Here is a 21,789-nt window from a genome sequence, read left to right on the forward strand (position 1 = left end):
TATAAATGATCTGATATTACATTATTCTCATATATAAATGATCTGATATTACATTATTCTCATATATAAATGATCTGATATTACATTATTCTCATATATAAATGATCTGATATTACATTATTCTCATATATAAATGATCTGATATTACATTATTCTCATATATAAATGATCTGATATTACATTATTCTCATATATAAATGATCTGATATTACATTATTCTCATATATAAATGATCTGATATTACATTATTCTCATATATAAATGATCTGATATTACATTATTCTCATATATAAATGATCTGATATTACATTATTCTCATACTGTATATAAATGATCTGATATTACATTATTCTCATACTGTATATAAATGATCTGATATTACATTATTCTCATATATAAATGATCTGATATTACATTATTCTCATATATAAATGATCTGATATTACATTATTCTCATATATAAATGATCTGATATTACATTATTCTCATATATAAATGATCTGATATTACATTATTCTCATATATAAATGATCTGATATTACATTATTCTCATATATAAATGATCTGATATTACATTATTCTCATATATAAATGATCTGATATTACAAAATGTTCCTGTTGTTACTTTTCTTTCCCCATCCTTGTGAGTTGTTCTGCTGCCTCCTTTTCACACCCCCTCAGATGATCTTTTTTCCTTGTATTAAACATTTTCCTGTTTCTCCTACTGTATATACATGTGTGTGTTGGTATGACATGTCAGGGGATCAAAGCAAATTTCAAAAGTAAATTTCATGAAAAAAGTTGTCTGAATAAATGAAACCATGACATGTTTTTTTTTTTTCAAAAAAGAAGACAGATTTGTTTTGCTGTAAACTCATGTCATGTTGTCCTCAGGATGAATAATTGAACCTTTTTGGAGTGAAGAATGTCCATCTTCTATGAGTTTTACCAGTGCACAGTTGTTGTGACCTTCCTGTGGATGTTTCCCTCCTCATGCAGTGGCGGGCGACGGGTCGTGGCGGGTGGACTGGAGTGAGAGACGCTCTGGGTCTGACGTTGCACTGTTGGGGAGTACACGGACCTGCTTGGCACGCAGACTTATAATGAAGGTCTGTTTGGGTCCACTGGACATCAGTGAGCTGCCCGTTATTCTTTATGTTCGAGCTTTATGTTCCTGTAGCTCTGGCAGAGCTCCATCCTCAGGCACGTCTTCTTCCTGCTAAATAGGAATATATTATGTATTTTGGTCACATTTATTACACTGATATATCTCCAGAGAAATTACATATCAAAGCACAACATCTGAGACATTAACAGTAGCAGACAACGATTCAACACTTAACTGCACTCTTCACAAAATCATGATGTGCTTTATGTGACTAAAAAACAAATAATAGGAAATGTAATATTTAATCATATTGCATGTTTGCATTAGCAACCACAGTAGCAGTAGGTACAGAAATGACCCATTCAATCAAATGATTGCAGATGGTGCCTACATTCCTGTATGATAGATAATAGATAGATGTACTATCATTAATCTAGAGGCTGTATACCATTACTATGCAAACAACACTCAGGCTATTAGATAATATTATGAACTTATTCTATGTATTGATACTGGCTTCAGTCAGTAACGGGTGCTTTAGTATTATTTGTGTGCTCATACCTGATCAGAGGTCACATGACTTCCTCTTCTTTTTGTTTACTGTGTCTGCATATGTGGTCATTACGGAAAAGCTGTTTGGACATAAATGTGTTATCAACCATATTTCAGCTCTACTAGTACTCATATTACATGTACATGCAGCTCTATTTTGCTTTACTACTTCACTACTGAAGTAAGTTTTGAGTGTCTACTATAGTAATAATAATAATAATAATAATGCATCAATTTTATATAGCGCTTTATCATAGACACTCAAAGTCGCTTTACAGAATTAAGGTATTATTCTTTCACTCCACACTTAGTGGTGGTAAACTACTATTGTAGCCACAGCTTCCCTGGGGCAGACTGACAGAAGCGAGGCTGCCATAGTGCGCCATCGGCCCCTCCGACCACCACCAACACTCACTCACACACTACATTCATACTAGGTAATGTAGGTGAAGTGCCTTGCCCAAGGACACAATGACAGATACCACTGGGGTGACTGCCACCCCACTGTGGCACCTGGAATTCTCAGTGGTCTCCCATCCAACTACTAACCAGGACCAGACGTGCTTAGCTTCCGAGATCTAATGGGATCGGGCAATGACAGGCTGGTTTGTCAGTAGTAGTATAGACATATTTAGTACTACTAGTAACACTATTTTGTCTACCAGTAGTGGAGGATTTTGCTTTACTAATTTGCCCAAAAGATTTAAGAGCAAAACAAAGTCTGTTTACAAGTACAATCAAATTGTCACTTTTATTACTAGTAGACTGTTTTAATTCTACTACTAGTAGTAGTAGTATATATATATACTGTATATATATATATATACAGTTTTCTCGGGGCCCACTCACAATTAAAATCATATCGCCACTTCTGTCAATCAGTTTCTATCTCTATCTGTCATCATCAGATTATGCTCAGTTGCTTCATTAATTATCATTCAGATCAGATCCGAATTGTGCATTTTATCGCAATTTTTTTTTTTAAATGTAGGTGTCCATACATTACGAGCTACAGTATGTTATTAATGGAATCATGGAGGTTTGACTCTCTGAGTGCTGGTGTTTATTTATTCAATGCTTTTATAAAAAAAAAAAAAAAGACATGTTGACATTTAATTCATGTCCAATATTTGGTGATAAACATGCAGATAAATACATCATGTACGACCACAGATGGAGAGCTGGGGTGTGACTCCTGGGGTAGTTTGCAGGTTCTCTGTTCTGGAGGAGTGGATGCTTCTTTGAGCTGAGATTTGGTTATAAAATCACTTTAAATGTTGGGTTTTGTTCCTCAGCAGTTGGTGCTTCACTGTTATCACATCAAGTTTTGAGCAGTTTACAACGAGCTCTTTAACACATGACTAATCAAAATTGACAGTCTCTCTATAATTTACCACATGAAGCAGAAAATGATTTGCTCAACCTCTGCTTGATTAATAATTAGCTGATTAATTAAGCTTCCAAAGTCTGTAATGTGTGTTCCAGCCCTGGGTTCTTTTTCCATTTTTACTTTTCATTAAAGTAACTACGAGTGGGTGTTGAGTTATTTACAAGCCATTCAGTGCAATTAGCAATTTAATCCCTAATTATTCTTTAATTTTCTATGTTAATGTGTGACTTGATGGGTTTTGCTGATGATCCTTAGGCTTTGGATGGAGCAGAGAGTAGACGCCATGTTTAATGAACTCCTGCTTCTCATTCCATGGTTCAGTCCTTCAGGACTTTGAAAGGGTTTCAATCAGTACTTCTCAAAGTGTGTGTGGCCCCTGGTGGAGAATGGAGGTATGACAGGTGGGGTGTGACAAACAGGAGGAAACCTTCCTTCATTGACAATAGTAATAATGAACAATCTAAAAACTAAAAGAGCATTAGATTATTAGACTGCATTAGATATGCAATCAGGAACAAAATGTATCGTGGAACTAAAGTGCAAAAGTAATGATTTACGTCAGCATGTTAAAGTGGAGCAGTGTCTTTATTTACAAACACAACTTAAAAAACAATTTCCTTTTTTGTTTTCTGAAGCTTTTTGGATCAAAGTGCAAAAAATGTTTGATTATTTTCTGTATTTTTGACTGTAGCACTTTTACATGTTTTTTTTTTCTGCAGATGATTCATTTAATTTAGCTTTTGATTTATTTATGAAATATGTAACTTACATTCAGGGGTGGACTGGGTCAAAAAATTCGCCCCGCCGCATTTTCTGTGCACACTCGCCCACTATTCCTATTTTTTCCCATTTTTTCCCAATAAATACTACTGTTTCCTTTCTTCCCAACATTTTGCCACTTTTTGTTCCACATTTTTTTTCACTATTGTAAGCAATTTATCCCTGGGATTAATAAAGGAATTCTGATTCTGATATAAGCTACCCTTTGCCATTATGTACCACCTGCATGGATCCTCTTTATTTGCCTATTGTTTGGCCACTCTTGACTGCTTTTGACCGACTTTAGTCACTTCTCACTCTTTTCTTGCCACTACTGGACCATTATTGGCCACTTGTTACCATGTCTACTTCCACTCGTTCGTCAAAAAAAAAAAAAAAGCACAGCAGACTGGCCCACTTTGAGTCTGATCCCTGGTATACGCAGGGGTGGTCAGTCCACCCCTGCTTACAATATTAAATATGATGTTACTTATTCCTTATGAGGTGCTGATTGTAAGGTTGCTCATGGCATGGTAAAATAAACTTTAGGAACAAACCGCTTTTAAATAAACATATGTACTTGCACCAGATTTACAGCAATATTTATTTATTTTCTCGTAAATATATAATATGAATGGTAATTCTAAATCTAAATGTTGCATTTAATTATAAATGTTAAATCTAAATCTAAATGTTATATCTAAATGTTAAATGCTAAATCTAAATCTAAATTTTAAATGCTAAATCAAAACGATGAATTTGCAGATTAGCCAAATATTTAGTTTTACCTGTGACATTTAGATTTAGATTTAATATTTAACATTTCGATTTAAATTTAACATTTAAATTCATCAATGACATACATTTTCGAGAGAAAAAAAAAAAACAAAACACATTTTTCGCTATTATTATTATTATTAAATCTGGTCAAAAGTAACTAAAAAAAATTCACAAAGGTTTTTTTTTAAACGTGGTTTGTCGCTAAATGCTGCAAAAAGTTTAGTTTTTTTTTGAGAATGCGCAACTTTACAATTGGCACCCCATAGTTCCCTGTAAGTTCATTTCATTCTTGTACTGAATTTTCTTGTTTTCTACTGCACTTTTACATGTTTTTTTTTCGTGCAGGTTCTTCGTTTTATTTAGTTTTTGATGCTGATGATGATGCTTGTTCCCCGTTCGTTCGATGTGGGCGGGGCTTGCAAGTTCACCTTCATTCAAAGTGGGGAACACTCACAAAAGTTTGAGAACCACTGGTTTAAAAGCAGTTATTAGTTCTGTGGGATCAGTGACAGATCTGGCTGTAATAGACATTAGAACAGGGAGGCATTTTCTCCTGTTCCATTGATTAACGATCCCTGTCACATGGTTGAGTGCTTCACAATAATAGTAGGAGGAAGGCGTGTCCTTCCTGTTTCTCTCATCGGAGCCAGTCTGGTGTGGTGCAGTGGATCACGTTCTCGCTGGGCTGATGAATGTGACAAAAACATTGTTGTATTGAAAACACTGAAGGGTCATCAGTGCACGCTGAGCTCCATGTGATCATGCAAATGCATCGCGTTTGATGGAAGCAGTAACACTTAGAACTGCCAGAGAAACAAAGTGGCGTCATGTGTAAAAGACGTTATTATTCTGGCCTGTTGTGCTATGTGAATGTGATGAGTGACATCATCTGCAGATCCAGCACACAGACGTGCTGCTCTCTAATTGGTTGCTATAGAAATGTTCCCGTTGCAAAAGAAAAGGGAGGAAGAACAGATGATAACAGAAAATGGATTCAAATGTCACACTGGGACGTTCACTGAAGCTTTAATGTCACGCTGCGTTCAATACAAACCATGATGGTCGTCTCAAACCAGGTGCTGTCCTTCAGAGGTGTAAAGAGTACTGATCTATCCTACTCAAGTAGAAGTACTGCTACCCCATTTAAATTGTACACAAGTAAGTCATATATAGAATACTCAAGTACAAGTAAAAAATAGTTCAATATTATCCATCCATTAAACCATTTTCTGACCCGCTTGTTCCTGTTTTCAGGGTCATGGGGGTCTGCTGGTGCCTATCTCCAGCTGTACTCAAAGTAATAGTTACTAGTTACTTTTACCCCCCACGTGTATTGTTGGTAATAAATCTTGCCACATTCCCTTACATACAGTAAACGTCTCATGTATAACGTAAAAAGGAAGAGACCAAATCTACAGCAATTTAAACTTCATTTATTTTCCACAAAGGCATCTGTATAAAATAAAAGGTTTGTCAAAATGTACAATTCTTTTGAAAATAAAATAACATCAATGAATTCAAAAAAAAAAAAAAAAAAACTAATTTCGGGCTCTGAGTATAGATACATTTAGAAACTCTAAAACTGAGAAAATAACCAGCATTCAATGCGGTTTTACGTTTAATCTGATTGGTCGGCTATGATGTGATGCACTTCATTTTTTTGTAGTTTGACAATATTTATTTATTTATTTATTTGATTGGGACAGTGCATGTTAATGGACATACATGAATAAAAAAATATATGAATGTAAACACGCCAGATTTCACCTCTGGATGTGACTGCTTTAAACCTTGTATGCAGATTTTATTTTCCACAAGAATATTGATTTGAAATAGTGAGGGGGGGGGATGATCAATAGAGAAGCAGCTGACAGCATTGTTTGCTCCGACACAGACTGACTGATACATATTAGGATGTAAAGATGAGCTCAGACTAGTTTAAATCTGCTAATGAGAGAAAAGGACACGCTGTCTAAAATGATCTATTACAGAGTAGAAAGGAGAAGTAACTTTATTGTAAAACAGGCTAACACTGACTCCTCCCACACTGAAACCATTCCACATCCTCATTATGTGGCATGTGATGAATGAAAGTATAATCATGTGTACGGACCTTCTTCACATGGTCCTGTCTGTGATGATCTGAAGTTGATATGAGCACCAGCTGGGCTCTCCTTTAGGACTGATTGTTACTACTTTACACTCAGGCTGTGTTGTAAATGTCAGACCAACGTACTACTCATAATAAGTCTGACGTCAAAATGAAATATGTGGGAAATACCTGGATGTATATGATATGGGGACGTTTGGGAACGATACGGCTAGAAACCACCAGTTTCGCTTTGGTACCAGCGACAGACCCACCAACCTGAGGCCAACTTCATAAGACACTTTGTTTTAAAAATGTATTTCTTATTACTTATAGTCCTAGTGGCATGGTAGAAATAAGTTTATTTTAATAGAAAACCACCGTGCCCAATTCTGACTCTACTGCCACATTTTTAGACTCGTGAAGACCAGACCTATCCACTGGTACCAGGCGAGAACTGAATGTTTGGTTTATTTTAATTTTTCTCTTATATTACAAATATATGACCATACTGTACATGTCACATATCAAAATGATTGATGGGTTCTCCATTTTTAAATAAAAGTTTAAAACAAAGTGTTTATGAAGTCGGCCTCAGATTGGTGGGTCTATCACTTTGGTACCAGTGACTACTCGTTCTAAGTTTGATGTTAAATGAGTATGTACAGTAGTGCGTTCATATTAGACAGTATGAAAAGACTGGTATATGAGAAATATCCAGATGTATACTAGATGGGGATATTTTTTAAGTATACGCAGTGGGCACACTAGTCATACTCAACCATCCCATGATGCAATGCAAGCGGAACGTAAAATAGTCCTGGGACATCCCCTTTTCAAAATAAAAGCGTTTCTTCTTGTCTTCCATTAGTTTTTTTAACACCTTTGTAAATAGGACTCTTGTTTTGAAGTTAACCAGAAAGTTTTGTAAGTAGCACAATGGAGGGTCTCCAAAAATCTCTGAAATGTGGGAATTAAATATGTTTGATACATCAAATGAGCACATGTTGATATTCTACTTGGTCATTTTCTCACTTAAAATGTTTGCAGAACTTTCAATAGTGGAGAATCAACAGAGATATTTAGCCTCAGTGTGATTCTGGTTTTTATCGTTGTAGGTTCCAAATGCATCTTGGGAAACTTGGAAGTATATTTCAGTGGGAACAATCACCATACTTATCATACAGTAGACAGTATATACTCATTGAGTTTGTAGTGGATAGTACAAAGTGTGATATTTCCAACACAGCCTCACTGATTGTTTTGATCAGCAGATATTGACAGGACAAGCTTTGGGTTGTGACGTCTCACACACAGCTGCCTTTCAATAACATGTTGATCACGTATTGATAATTCTTTAGTACAACCCAACAAGACCAAAAGGCGACAATATGAAACTATAATGGAAAACAAACGCGTTAAATCACTGATAAAGGGTGTAACTTGTGGAATTAAAATGAGGATAAATTGTTTGGTTTTATTGAATTAAACAGACAGATTTCATTATAGTTTGCACTGTGTTGTGTACATGGACTACCAGCGTCTACTTCTAGCCTTTCACAATAAAGGCCCTTGACATATGTTATACAGTTGTAAAAAGAAAATGACTTTTTCCACAATGAACAATTACCGTATTATTCTCTGATTCTAAAGATTTGTTTGTGTGATTTCTGACTGAATGTGTTCTCCAAGCATGAATAATACAATGTACAATGTTGTCCCTGACGCTGAGGCCTAATGGTGCAAACAGAAAAGGTGACATGAATCCATTTTGTCAATAAAAAGAAGCTTAGAAGCAGTGTGAACACTCAAATCTGACCCATATATGATTTTTTTAAATCAGATTTAGACCTGTTTCATATGTGGTCCTGAATCAGATACAGATCAGATTGTGACCTCAATGCAATAGACACAGTAGATTAGACAGATAGATAATACATATTATTCAGCAGTTTGTAATAGTACAATTGTGGCCCCCACGGTTAAGTCTCCCAGATTCAGTAAGCAGTACAAAAGGGTGCAAGGACCCATCACACATCCATACATCCAGTAATATAACCATTTCTTTTCAAGAAGTTAGTAAACAAACATGTTGGAGTAAACAATGACTCATAAAGCCCTCTACAGCGGGAACATAAAATAAAAATACACAAAAATCTACTGGTCTGATGGTCGTATTGACATACATTATCCATCTTTCCAAAAAAGGTCCTTGTTGCATTCTCAAAGCAAAAGTAATCGTTTCCATCTTAAATATATCATAGATTATATCAAACCGTTCCTCCACTGTAGGTTTTCCTGGTTTTAACCATCTCCTAGTAATAGCTTTTCTGCTAGCAACACTTAAGATCTGAAATAAGTATTTAACATCGGAAGAAACATTATCTGATGTTATGGCACCAAAGTATAATGACTCTAATTTAAATTGAACATCTGTCTGAAAAACACTTTGTAAAATTGTATCTCCTGCTAAAATGGAATCAATGATGCACCGGAGCAGATCATGCTTGGAGGAACCCACACTGTCACCAGCATGCAGAGGAACTCCTGTAGTGCCTCTTTTGAGCTGCAGTAATGATAAACCTCTGAAGATTTTTCCAGCAAAACTCTTGCCTTACAGTTGAGTTTGACGTTTTCCATTGCATCTCACATAAGTTCTCCCAATCTTCTTCTTTTAAAACTCGATTTCCTTCCTGTTCCCATTTGTGTTTTACATACAGTGAACTACATTTGGTTTGCTGTAACCCCTTTTGAGACGAGTTTCTGGTTAGAGCCAGATTGATAAACCTCTATGAACATTTGAACAGAATATTGTCCCTTGTGAACATCCCTTCTGCATTTGGATAATATGCCAGACCTGAAAGTATCTGAACAAATCAACCTGATCCAAGAAAAACTGCCTCTTCAGATTTTGGAAGCTGTTCATAATCGCTTTATGTAAAAATGTGCAGCATGCTAGTAAACTTTGTGAACCCCATCTCACAAATCTTACGTCCATACTTTTAGGTAAAAAATCTGGATCATGTGAACACCATCCCAAGACCTTTAGGTCCTCTCTCAGGTGATTTTGAGCTACTACCTTGTTCCACATCTTAAGTGACAAACATATCCATGGGTTACACAAAGCCTTTAAATTAGTCTTCAAGCCCTTATCCCCAATTGCAGTCTGAATGATTCCACGCGTGATCCAAAATGAAGAAAAGGTATAAGATCCCGTCTCTTAATGTCCTCCCTAAACTCTGTGTTCAGGGGGAGGTAGTTACTGTAAGTGAGAACAACTTTGTCAAATCTATTGGAATATTTACCCCTACATATCTAATTGATTTTAAATCCCATTTGAAATTGTACTTATTTTAAAACACGTTATGTTATGTTTTTGGAACATTCAGCGTATATCCAGAGAAGGATCCATATTGTTTCAAAAGTAGAAATAACTGTGACAAAGGTCGTTTGGGGTCAGATAAGTACACCAAAACATCATCAGCGAATAACAAAATAACTTGTTCTCCCTGTTCATTGTTATTCCTCTCATATTGTCATCCTGAATGATCCATTGCCTCAGGGGCTCAATAAAGAATGCAAACAAGAGAGGGAAGATTGGACAGCCTTGTCTTGTTCCTCGTTCTAATGAAAAAGGATTAGACACAGCCCCATTAATTTTAATTTTCGCCCTCGGGCTAACATAGGGAGCTTGTATTATTTTAATAAAGTTAACGTCAAATCCAAATTTGTCCAAAACTCTATCCAAAAAAAGACCAATTTACACAATCAAAAGCTTTTTCTGCGTCAAGCCCCACGAGCACTGCTTCTAACGTATGTTGTGTAACATGGTTAATTATGTGTAATGTCTTTCTGATATTATCTTGAGTTTGTCTTTCTCAAATAAAACCCATCTGGTCCAGGCTAGTAATTTGTGGTAACAATCTCTCTATACGTTTACATAGTATATGGGTAAAGATATTATAATTCTGGTTCAACATGCTTACTGGTCTAAAATGACCACATTCAGACTTAATGTATCCTTCCCCTCCTTTAGTATTAATGATATTACCGCCTTCCTCCATGAGGGAACTATACTGTTCTCTTTAAGAACCCAGTTAAATGTGGACTGTGACACAGGGACCAAAGAACTCTCCATGACTCTGGACCATTCGGTAGGGAACCTGTTTGGACCTGGAGCCTTATTGGATTTAACATGTGATATGGCTGAACAAATTTCTGTCTCTGTTTTTTTAGCAACTAGATTCTACTTTGTTCACTATTTAATTTAAGCAGATTAATCTTCTGAAAGAAATCTTCCATTTTCTCTCCATCTATTTGAGATTGGAAGTATATTTTTTTAATAATTTTTCTCAAAGCAATCTTGTACTTCTTTTAATTTGTAGAATGTGTTCAGTATTAGTAATAGGATTTTTACATTCATGAATCAAATTATCAACTTGTTGTTTTTCAGCCTATAAGATAAAAAATAAATAAATAAATAAAATAAAATAAATGGTCATTTTAATGGTAACTGCCAAACAAAAAATCTGATCTGAGCAGAAAAATTAATATTGTGCATGAAGGCTTGCAGTCTGAACATAGCCTTAGTTTTACAGTATGACTGATGATGTAACGCAGTAGTGAATAAATCCACTGCTTAAGAATAATGTTACAGCATCATGAGAGACCTTCAGAAAATGTCACATATTAATATCTTAAAGCCGACTCACACCAAAATCTCACTCTAAAGCAGTGATTCTCAAATTTCTTTTCAGCACTGTTCTAAAAAATGTGGTTGCACAAATTATGTTTTTCTTATTGGTTTTAAAGAAGTATAGTCTTTTTTTTTTACTGTGTTCAATAAAGGGTAGCAAACATTTTTAACAAGATTTGTTAAAATTTTGTCAGGATGGGGATGACATTTTTTTCAAAGGGGGTGTGTGTGTGTGTGTGTGGGGGGAGGGGGGTTAAAAAGTTACACTTTCTAAGTTTTTGGTTGAAATTGTCTTTATGTCCTGACATAAATTATGATCTTATGAGCTCTGAAAAAGGAACGAAGAAAATCCATCATCTGTAGCAGCTGTAAATCTGTAATAACTTCGACCAATTGAAAAAAAGCGAACGGTTTCTTTTTTTAACCAATCACGTCTCGATGTCTTCCTGCTCGTTCTTGATCCCTCACATGCACGAGCTCACACTGAAAGCGCGTCACCGCTGACAGAGTGAAAACAAAGTTTTACCTCACGTTTTTGAACATATGTAATGGTAAAGTTTATTGTTTACTTACTGCTGAATGAGACATGAGACAACAACGTTTCTACACAATACAAGCGATGAGCTGAGCTCTGCTTTTGTGCGCATGCATGTGAGTGAGACGGAGCACAGGGGGGAGGGGCGAGGGGGTGAAGGCGGAGCCATCGGGGAGGCTACATTCAAAATTATGCTAGCTTTTGAAAATTGCCTACCCTACCTTTAAGGCCTATTCCTCTAGATTAAATTAAAAACTATTCTTAATGAAGGTTGTCCAAAAAAGAGGATATTAAGAGAAATAATTCAATATTGACATGCTTCTTCCTTTTCTTCTGAGTTAATATCTAATGAGCATTTAAAAAAGCACCTGTTGGATTCTGGACTTGACAGTTCTCCATCATTGCTGTTCCTTTAAAGGATCCTAAAGCTGCTATCAGTTACATGGACACACTGTACCTGTTGTCATGTACTCATTTGCCCTAAAGCTCATCAGATTGCTCGGTTAGCCGAGCGCGGTGACCCATATTGAGTAACAACACATGTGGTTACTCAATATGTAATATGTTACTCATGCTCAGCATGTGGCCTTTGCTGTGGACGTGGCTGCTTTCCACGTGAGTACAGGTAGCGCTAAAAAAAGAGTCAGACAAAAGAAGTATTCACCTCTCAATGCGCCCCATGTACAGATAGAGGGATGTGATGGAGATGCTATCAGACACCTTAGATACATTTTGTAAAATACGCTTATATACATGTTCATTTTTCTTGCAGCCACGAAAACAAAGAGTGTTGATGCTGGAGAAATCTCAGTCACCAGCAATTTCTTTACTAGTTAGTGAGGTAGATCGAGCAACCATGTCATTCCATGTCATTTCAACAAATGGCCCATGCACTTCACTTTACCAATTGTTCTGTGATTATTCAATAGTCGCTCTGTACATTTTTCAGTTTCATTGGATGGAGAGTTTTTGAGATATGGACAATTAAGTGAGGGAGGTATGTGTCGAATTTCAGGCATCTTTATTTTTCTTTCATGTTCAGCTTCCAATATCTCAGAAACTACATCATTTAGGAAATTTGGTAAATATAATAACACAGTTCCATCTACTCTCTCAGAATATACCAAAATATCTGCTTTACATTCTATCTGGTGGACAGACCAGCTCCTCAAAAATGGAAAATAGTTTGTGAGGGTTTGGGTCTGGAACATGTTTGGGCCTTCAGTAAACCACTTTACATATGCATCAGCTCCCTGTGAATTGATCAGCTTTGAGCTATGAACATAGACTGTTCACATCACTAATGATTAGTCACATATATGCATTGGTTCTTGGGTGACAGCCTCTTGAAATCCAAAAAAAATACTCCTATTATCAGAATCAGAATCAGAATCAACTTTATTGATCAAGAGTGTATGAATACACACGAGGAATTTGTCTAGGTGACCTATGCTCTCTCAGATAGTGTAACATTAAATAATAACAATCAACTAGAATAAAGAAAAATAAATTAAAAAAAAGAAGTATAAACATAAATATAAGAGTAGTTAGACTAATACGTGCAAACTAAATAAAAATAACAAGATAATAATAGTATTAAAAATAATAATAATAGTAATAATTATAATAATAATAACGAAATAAAATAAAAAATACAATAATAATAATAAGATAAGAGTGCAGTAGTGCATTGATGAGTAGTGCAGGTGAACATTTAAATGAAAATATTATGTCCATGAACATTCACAGTGACAGGTTGATCCAGGGTTGTTATGTTTAGTTCCATGGTTATTATTATTATTATTATTATTATTATTATTATTATTATTATTATTATTATTATTTTCACTTGCCCATAACTGCATGTGGAAATGTAAGAAAAAAAAATCTGATTTGTTTTAATTTATAGTATAAAAATTACACTTTTTAGGATAAAAAACATTTTTTTTTCATGTGACATATTTATTTTTATTTAGGATTCCAACTTTGGGTTATTTCACCATCAGCGAATATGTGAAAATCCTTTACATCAGGCCATTGTAATATATGTAATATATATATATATAAAACCCATTGCTTTAGAAAAAATATTTTTTTAAATAATATTTATTGTGAACAAATTTGTCATCTTCTACATTTTCTCTTTTTTGGGTTTTTTTTTAGAATATTCTGAGAGAGGAGGAGGAGCTGTATTACTAAAGATGACTCTTTCTTGGGATATAAAACATTTTTCTTTATGTGATATCTTCATTTTGTAGCTGTATTACTATAACCAAATCTCAGTTTCCTATGTGGTGTAGTTGCTGAGATATTGGAAGCTGAAAATGGAAGAAAAATAATGATGCACGACAATTGACACAAAACCCCATGATCAAATTTTCCATATCTCAAAAAAGTATTCATCCAATCAAACATAAATTTTACAGTGTGCTCATTGATTAATTAAGGAACAATTGGTAAAAATTTCAGATTTTATTGAGACCGCAGTGTGTGGGATGTCCTGTAAATGAATAGAAATGTACAGCCTCACAACCTCTGTTAGCGTCTGCACGAGACTGAATTCACACCCGTCTTTATGTTTCTTCTCATTGCAGGTGAATGTTGACGACACCATTGAGATGTTACCGAAATCAAGAAGAGCTCTTACCATTCAAGAGATTGCTGCGTTGGCGCGATCCTCCCTGCATGGTAAAAAAAACAAAAAACATTACAGTTACATATATTTTAGGAACTTAAACAACTAAATGGTAAATGGTAAATGGACTTGATTTTATATAGCGCTTTATCACCACTGAAGCAGTCTCAAAGCGCTTTACATATCAGCTCATTCACCCAATCACTCTCACATTCACACACCAGTGGGACAGGACTGCCATGCAAGGCACTAGTCGACCACTGGGAGCAACTTAGGGTTCAGTGTCTTGCCCAAGGACACTTCGACACATAGTCAGGTACTGGGATCGAACCCCCAACCTCTCGATCAGAAGACGACCCACTACCACCTGAGCCACGGTCGCCCCACGAACTATTGCAATAGACTAAATAACTTTTAAAAAAAAACCAAAAAAACAAACACAAACACCTGACTGTTAATCTCTATGTCACATGTTTCAAACTCGTGGCCCGGGGGACAAATCCAGCCCTTTGAAGCATCCAACTCGGCCTGCAGGATGAATTAAAAATGATAGAGAAAACATGAATTATTGTTAAAAGGAAACAACAATATTTGCAGGGGCTCACAGTTTACCCAGTACTTATATCACATGATTGCAGTAATTTTTAATGTTAAACAATTGAAAAAACTCAATATTCTTACACAATCCTTACATTTTCCTCAAAATATTACATTATTGTAATAGAAATTGGTAAAAAAATCTAGGAAAGTTGAAGTGGAGATCCTGTTGGGACTGAAATTTTTCACTTAGTGCTCGGTTTATTACACATTTTGTATTTAATTTAGACGATGAAGTGCAAACTAGAGCACAATATTGTCAAAATGACTAATTTTCTTCCATTTTCCTCCATCCTCCACTTGAGATCAAGCTGTACAGTGTTTGGCCCCAGAACTAAAAAGGGTTTGACACCCCTGGTCTGTGGGCTTTGTAAAGTAACCTGTTGTGTTTGTGTTTTCTAGGCATTTCCCAGGTTGTGAAGGACCATGTGACCAAGCCTACAGCAATGGCGCAGGGCAGAGTAGCACATTTGATTGAGTGGAAAGGATGGTGCAAGCCAATGGACACTCCGGCAGCCCTGGAGTCAGACTTCAACTCATACTCTGACCTCACAGAGGGAGAACAGGAGGCTCGCTTTGCTGCTGGTAAGGAACACAGTTCTTTTCCTTAGTTACAAGTTCATTAGTATTAAACAAATAAAGTTTTGATGACTTAAATAGAGCTGGGACTTTAACATGTTAATTGCAGAAAAATAACGCACAAAAAAAAAAAAATAGCAGTCATTCTCTTTTTTTTGCACTCCAAACATTTTAGAACCTTTCTCATTTCACAAGTTCCCGGTATACCATGATGCTGATGCACAGATTACAGGAAAACCTGAGTAAAAGTCGTTGCTGTGCTTTATGCGTCATCATTTTAGTTTATAATCACACGGGATGGAAAACAAAAACCCAGAAAGGGTTTACTGTAGGGCTGGATGAGATGGAACAAAACTCATTTCTTGATATTTTGTCCTAAAATGCAGATAAACGATTTAAATGTCAATATTGTAACGCAATAAAGTCTGACTAGAAAGACAATCATGGGTTACATTTGCTGATGCCAAATGCCACACGGGCACATTTATTAACAAACAGCTGCACTATATGAACCACTTTTGGCTTTTTCTCCTCTAAGGGACAGCACGTGTGAGTGAGTTCTGTAGTGTGGCTTATTTAGCGGTAGATTTGAGTTAGGACGCACTCATTAATCCATCTAACTGAGCTTTTCATACTGTTCTGAGAAGTAGTGAAAGCAGCAACTCCAAAAAAGAGTATTTTAATACAAAAAAGCTATAAAAAAAATTAATCGATATAGACGATATTGTAATTTTCTAATGTCTCGAAAATAGAATTCTCGATACATCTTGAATCTCGATTTACGCCCATGCCAAATTTGCCGATCACCGGAGCTCTTCTAGCCTCCGCTACCAATTCAAAGCTAAACATGAAGCAGCTAGCTAACAGTGCTAACTGTTAGCAGACAGTGTCTCCAATCCACACTGAACAAGATGACAGGGTTCAGATCCAAAATGAATAAATCCATGAGTGACACATGAACAAAATCAGTGGATAAATGATTGTAGTGGACAGTTGACCACTCTCTATGGTAGAGGATGTGGGCGGGGCTAGAAGCGCTGCTACAGATAGCATCGTCTGACCCAACTTATCAACTGCTATGTACTAAGTGCTGTTTTTTAGGCCGGGCTACCAGACTCAAAACGCCTTCACTTTTTTCTTCTTCTTCTTCTGTTATTCGTGAGCGTATTAGGTATAATCTATGGATGTGTACGCATCGACACTCGGAAGCCGATTTTTTATTTGGGGCCCCAAAAGAAAAACAAAAAAAAACAAAAGTCCATTTCTCATTTACTTGCAGGTCAAATATTACGATGCTTGGTGGGACCGAATCATTGGCACATACCAAAATATAAATGGGGGCCATTACCCATTACGTGTCACGGGGGCGCCAGGGGGTCCCTATTTTTTTAATTGACTACTCCTCCGTTAATTCTTGTTAGATTGGAATGCAGATTGGTATGAATACTCTATGAATGAATATGATGAGTGCTCTGAGCCCTTTTTTTTTTTCCGGGGTCTGGGGTCCACCCCCCATTTCCGGTAATTTCCAAATTTATGAGAACATAGTCGTGTGATATATAGTTTCAAAGATAATTCAATGTAGATTACGATTATGCCTTGCATAATTTGATGAGGGGCCCGGGGGACCACCCCCTTTTCCAGTAATTTCTAATTCTATCGGAACATAGTCGTGTGATATATCGTTTCAAAGGCAATTCAACGTAGATTAAAATTTCATGTTGCACAATTTGATTTATTTTACTCGGTGGAACCGAGTCATTTGACGGAATTCTCGGGAACGTGGTATGTGCTATTTGGCGGAGGTGTTCTGCAGGCCTGTCCGTAGTTCATCTGAACTTGTTTTCTTAATACACAAAAACACATTTGTTTTAGGAAGTTTACAAAAAATCCGGAAAAGCATAAACATAGCTTAGTTAAATTTAAGTTTGTGCTTTGTGAACAATGCAATCATAATGTTCTTTAATCATATTACACATTATTTTAGCACTCAGTGATGAGTTTCACATTGATTTGGTCAGATACCAAAATCCAGTTAAATTGAAACACGTTGCTTCTCATGTCAAATATTGTTATATTTAGATTAATCAAGATCAATCAATGAAAAAGTTTCTATTTAATTTGATTTGATCTTTTTAAAATCTAGTCCCACCACTAGATTTAAAACAGCACAACTAAGCTATTTTTCTTACGCACCTCTAGTTTTCCTGTTATTTGGTTTATTTGTATTGAAGTGCTGTAGACATATGAATGGTTTTATATCAAAGCAGGTCATCTGACTCAAAGTTCTCCAACTTGACTCCTCTTTACTTCCAAACAATAAATGCTGATGTTTTTTTTCTGACAGACGGCTTTAGCCTGAAGCACTAAAGTTGAGATGGAGTGACACACTTGAAGGTAGAACCTAAATTGAGTGAGTGATTTAGATAATAATGATAAAATCATCTAATTATGAGGAATCGTCTTATCTGATTCACAAGTGTGATTCCTCCGAGTGTGAAGTACACACTCACATGAAGTGCAAACACACACCGAGGGCGCCGTCATCCAATTGCTTTTCATCAGCTCGTGTCCTCCTGGAGGTGTGGAGCACGACTGGAGCTCAGCCAGAGTCTGCTCCCAACAAGGTGACCAGGAGCCTCCTCCCTGTGACCTGCTCATTTTATACACTCACCATTGATTCACTAACACACAAACACCGTCACTCTTTCTGGTTTTTAGGGACATTTATAGCAGGGTTGGGGTCAGTCACATTTTAAAATTACAATTATTCCGTCAATAATCCACAAGTAAATTACATTTATTATTTTTCCCCTGAAAGTCAATTACAATTATTATTCTCAATTACTAAAGTTCAATTACAATCAATCCAAATGATTGAGTCTTTAATAAATAAGCCCATAGAACATATCTTTTCTCTTGTGTTAGCTTTCTGTTAGCATCTATTTAGCTTTGTCTGATTCATGACTTTAATCAGCTGTAAAATACACTAAAAAATATTATAACCATCATCCAATTTGTTTTTCATCTCTTGGTTACCTTTTAGTATTCCTTATCCTTGATAATATTGCTCATATTTTTTTTTGTAAGTATATCCTTAGATTTCAATATTTTTCATGTCAGGAGAACTGACATGTAAACTTGACATGAAGCATATTTTATTAATTATTAACTACATATGTGTAGGCCATGGAACTGTAACATGGTTTCCCAGTTTCTGCGTTTAATTACATGGTAAATTATAGTTTTTTTAATCAAATTTCCATGCCAACTACAATTACAAAGTATATTACTGTATCTCAACTGAATTACAAATCAATTACAATTACAACAGCAATGTGTTATTTTCAATTATTATAATTGCATCATAATTCACAATAATAATTAATTATCAATTACACAATTACAATTATATATGACCCCAACCCTGATTTATAGCATGAAATGTTGCATAGCATGAAAACAAACTCCCACTACAGACAGTAATAAAGGAGCAGAATGTCCTGCAGGGGATTCCTGAAGAAATCTTTGACCTGGTCAAGTATTTATGAAGCACGTTTTGTTCCAGATTGAAATAAATATCTCGTTAATAAACATAGCAGGAAGTTAGGAACACCTAGACCCTGATTTACAGTCATGTTGCGTATTGGATGTAAAAAGGAGCAGACATTATTATTAATGGACTTGGACTTGATTTTATATAGAGCTTTATCACCACACTGAAACAGTCTCAAAGCGCTTTACATATCAGCTCATTCACCCAATCACTCTCACATTCACACACCAGTGGGACAGGACTAGGCGCTCGTCGACCACTGGGAGCAACTTAGGGTTCAGTGTCTTGCCCAAGGACACTTCGACACATAGTCAGGTACTGGGATCGAACCCCCAACCTCTCGATCAGAAAACGACCCACTACCACCTGAGCCACCGTCGCCCTTATTTACAGTTATTACAGTTGCCCGTGCACGACCCCCAAATGACAAGATTTATCCAAAAACACATAATATTACAAAGAAATCCACAAAATGACAACAAAAATACACAGAAGACGACGACAAACGCATGTAAATAACAGAAAATTATACAAAATACTTCCAAAAACACACAAAATGACAACAAAATAAAGAAAATGAACTCCAAAACACGCAGAAAAACAACAAAAACACAGAATATTTTTACTTTTAAAACATCTTTGTTGCTTATTTTAAGTGACGTAATCCAGATTTAACTCATAATAAGTAAAATTATATGCCAACAGAACAAGACATTTTGGCTTACCAAGATTTTTTTAAAACAAGTACAAATATTTTAAAGAAAATAAAAATAAAGCACATATTGCCTTATTTTAAAGAGGTTTCATTTTTTTTTTTTTTAAGATTTCACGTTTTGCAGTTACCCCCCTTAAAGGGATCCTCCACTGTTTTTACAAATCTGGACTAAAATCTTTCAAATGTACTTATTAGAAGATCTATGACTAAAAAAACACATTATTTTGCACCATATTGGTTAAATTAACTTTTAAAACTTCAGGGGTTTGTGTGTCTTCAATTTTTTGTGATTACTCACTAACTTCAGCCACCAAAGTGTCAGCAGTGCACTGTTTAAGGGAGAGTAAAGGCCCCTAAGGAGAGCTCTTCTTCTCTGCTTCATTGTCTACCACCAAATCGCAGAGATGGAACTGTTGCTCCGTGCGGTCATATTTTTGAGTCACAACTGTTTTTATTCTCTTTCGGTAAAGAAAAGAGGGTTACACTGACATCTTTAACTTTTCCTGATTATTTTGAGCAACCAAAAGTCGCACAAATTGGCATTTTGGCTGAAAAAGCTTTTAAATGATCTAAAAGCTTTTAAATGATCTAAAAAACTACTAAATGATCTAAAAAGTTGCTAAATGATCTAAAAAACTACTAAATGATCGAAAAGCTTTTAAATGATCTCAAAAACTACTAAATGATCTAAAAAACTACAAAATGATCTAAAAGCTACTAAATGATCTCAAAAGCTACTAAATGATCTAAAAAACTACTAAATGATCTAAAAGCTACTAAATGATCTCAAAAGCTACTAAATGATCTAAAAAACTACTAAATGATCTAAAAAACTACTAAATGATCTAAAAAACTACTAAATGATCTAAAAAACTACTAAATGATCTAAAAAGCTACTAAATGATCTAAAAGCTACTAAATGATCTAAAAAGCTACTAAATGATCTAAAAGCTACTAAATGATCTAAAAACAGTCTGAATGCTTCGCTCTAGTAGAAAACAATGGGATGTTTACAGGCAGTGACATCATCAATCACACGATTTCAAGATGGCGGAATATGGGGTCTAAAACTGTAAAGTAGTCCCTTTTTTAAAAGTTAATAAAATAAATACATATGATGTGTTTTGTTAGGTATAGATCTACTAATAAGTACATTTCAGAGGTTTTAGGCCACATTTGTAAAAACAGTGGAGGATCTCTTTAAAGTTAAACTGAAGCATGTGATCTTCATCATAAATACCAGATCAAACATGACGATGGCACGTTAACTCATATTATTGCCCTGTTTTCTGCATCTTTCACTGAGCTTCCTCACCACTCTCTCTTACTCTTCTTTCCTCCCTGCATTATTTCTCTGAGGCTCATTCACACACCAGGAAACCATCCGACACTCCTCTCCCTAATTCCTCCTCCCACCCCCACCCACACACACCCACCCCTACTCTCCCTGCACTCCCCTGCTTGCTCCCTGCAATGCAGACTCTCAAGGTTAATTTGCAGGCTAAGGTTTTGCTCCTGGCTGCTGCTGCTGCGGCTGCTGCTGCTGTGACTGAGCGATTTCCCTCCATGACGCCTCTGCTCAGCCTTCTATCTCTCCTTTTTTATCTACAGCTGTTTACATGACTCCTCGTTTTTCATCACTTTGATGCATCTGCAAAGTGATTTATCAGAGGGAAATATCCAACAATGCATTGGTTTAAATTTCTATTTGCTTTTATTAAAGTCCTCCCTTCAGTTAGGCTCAATAAATACAACCTAACTTTACCTACACACACTGCATTAGGTAGTGAGTTTGTTA

At 35.8% G+C, this 21,789-nt stretch overlaps 1 protein-coding gene across 4 annotated transcripts in view; it reads left to right on the forward strand.

Moving 5' to 3' along the window:
- The window catches only part of fam131ab (family with sequence similarity 131 member Ab), a 44,138-nt gene that overhangs the window by 9,788 nt on the left and 12,561 nt on the right, over positions 1-21,789 (forward strand). For 2 of the 4 annotated variants that reach the window (XM_028465638.1, XM_028465637.1), the window contains exons 2-4: positions 1,000-1,109; positions 14,504-14,597; positions 15,544-15,726. In XM_028465638.1, the coding sequence (XP_028321439.1) occupies positions 1,104-1,109; positions 14,504-14,597; positions 15,544-15,726 (283 nt within the window). In that variant the 5' untranslated portion in view covers positions 1,000-1,103. The remainder of the gene's footprint in view (positions 1-999; positions 1,110-14,503; positions 14,598-15,543; positions 15,727-21,789) is intronic. The other 2 variants (XM_028465639.1, XM_028465636.1) reach the window with 1 other exon arrangement.

This window comes from Gouania willdenowi, chromosome 13 (assembly GCF_900634775.1).
Source record: "Gouania willdenowi chromosome 13, fGouWil2.1, whole genome shotgun sequence".
In the NCBI taxonomy this organism is placed as follows: Eukaryota; Metazoa; Chordata; class Actinopteri; order Blenniiformes; family Gobiesocidae; genus Gouania; species Gouania willdenowi.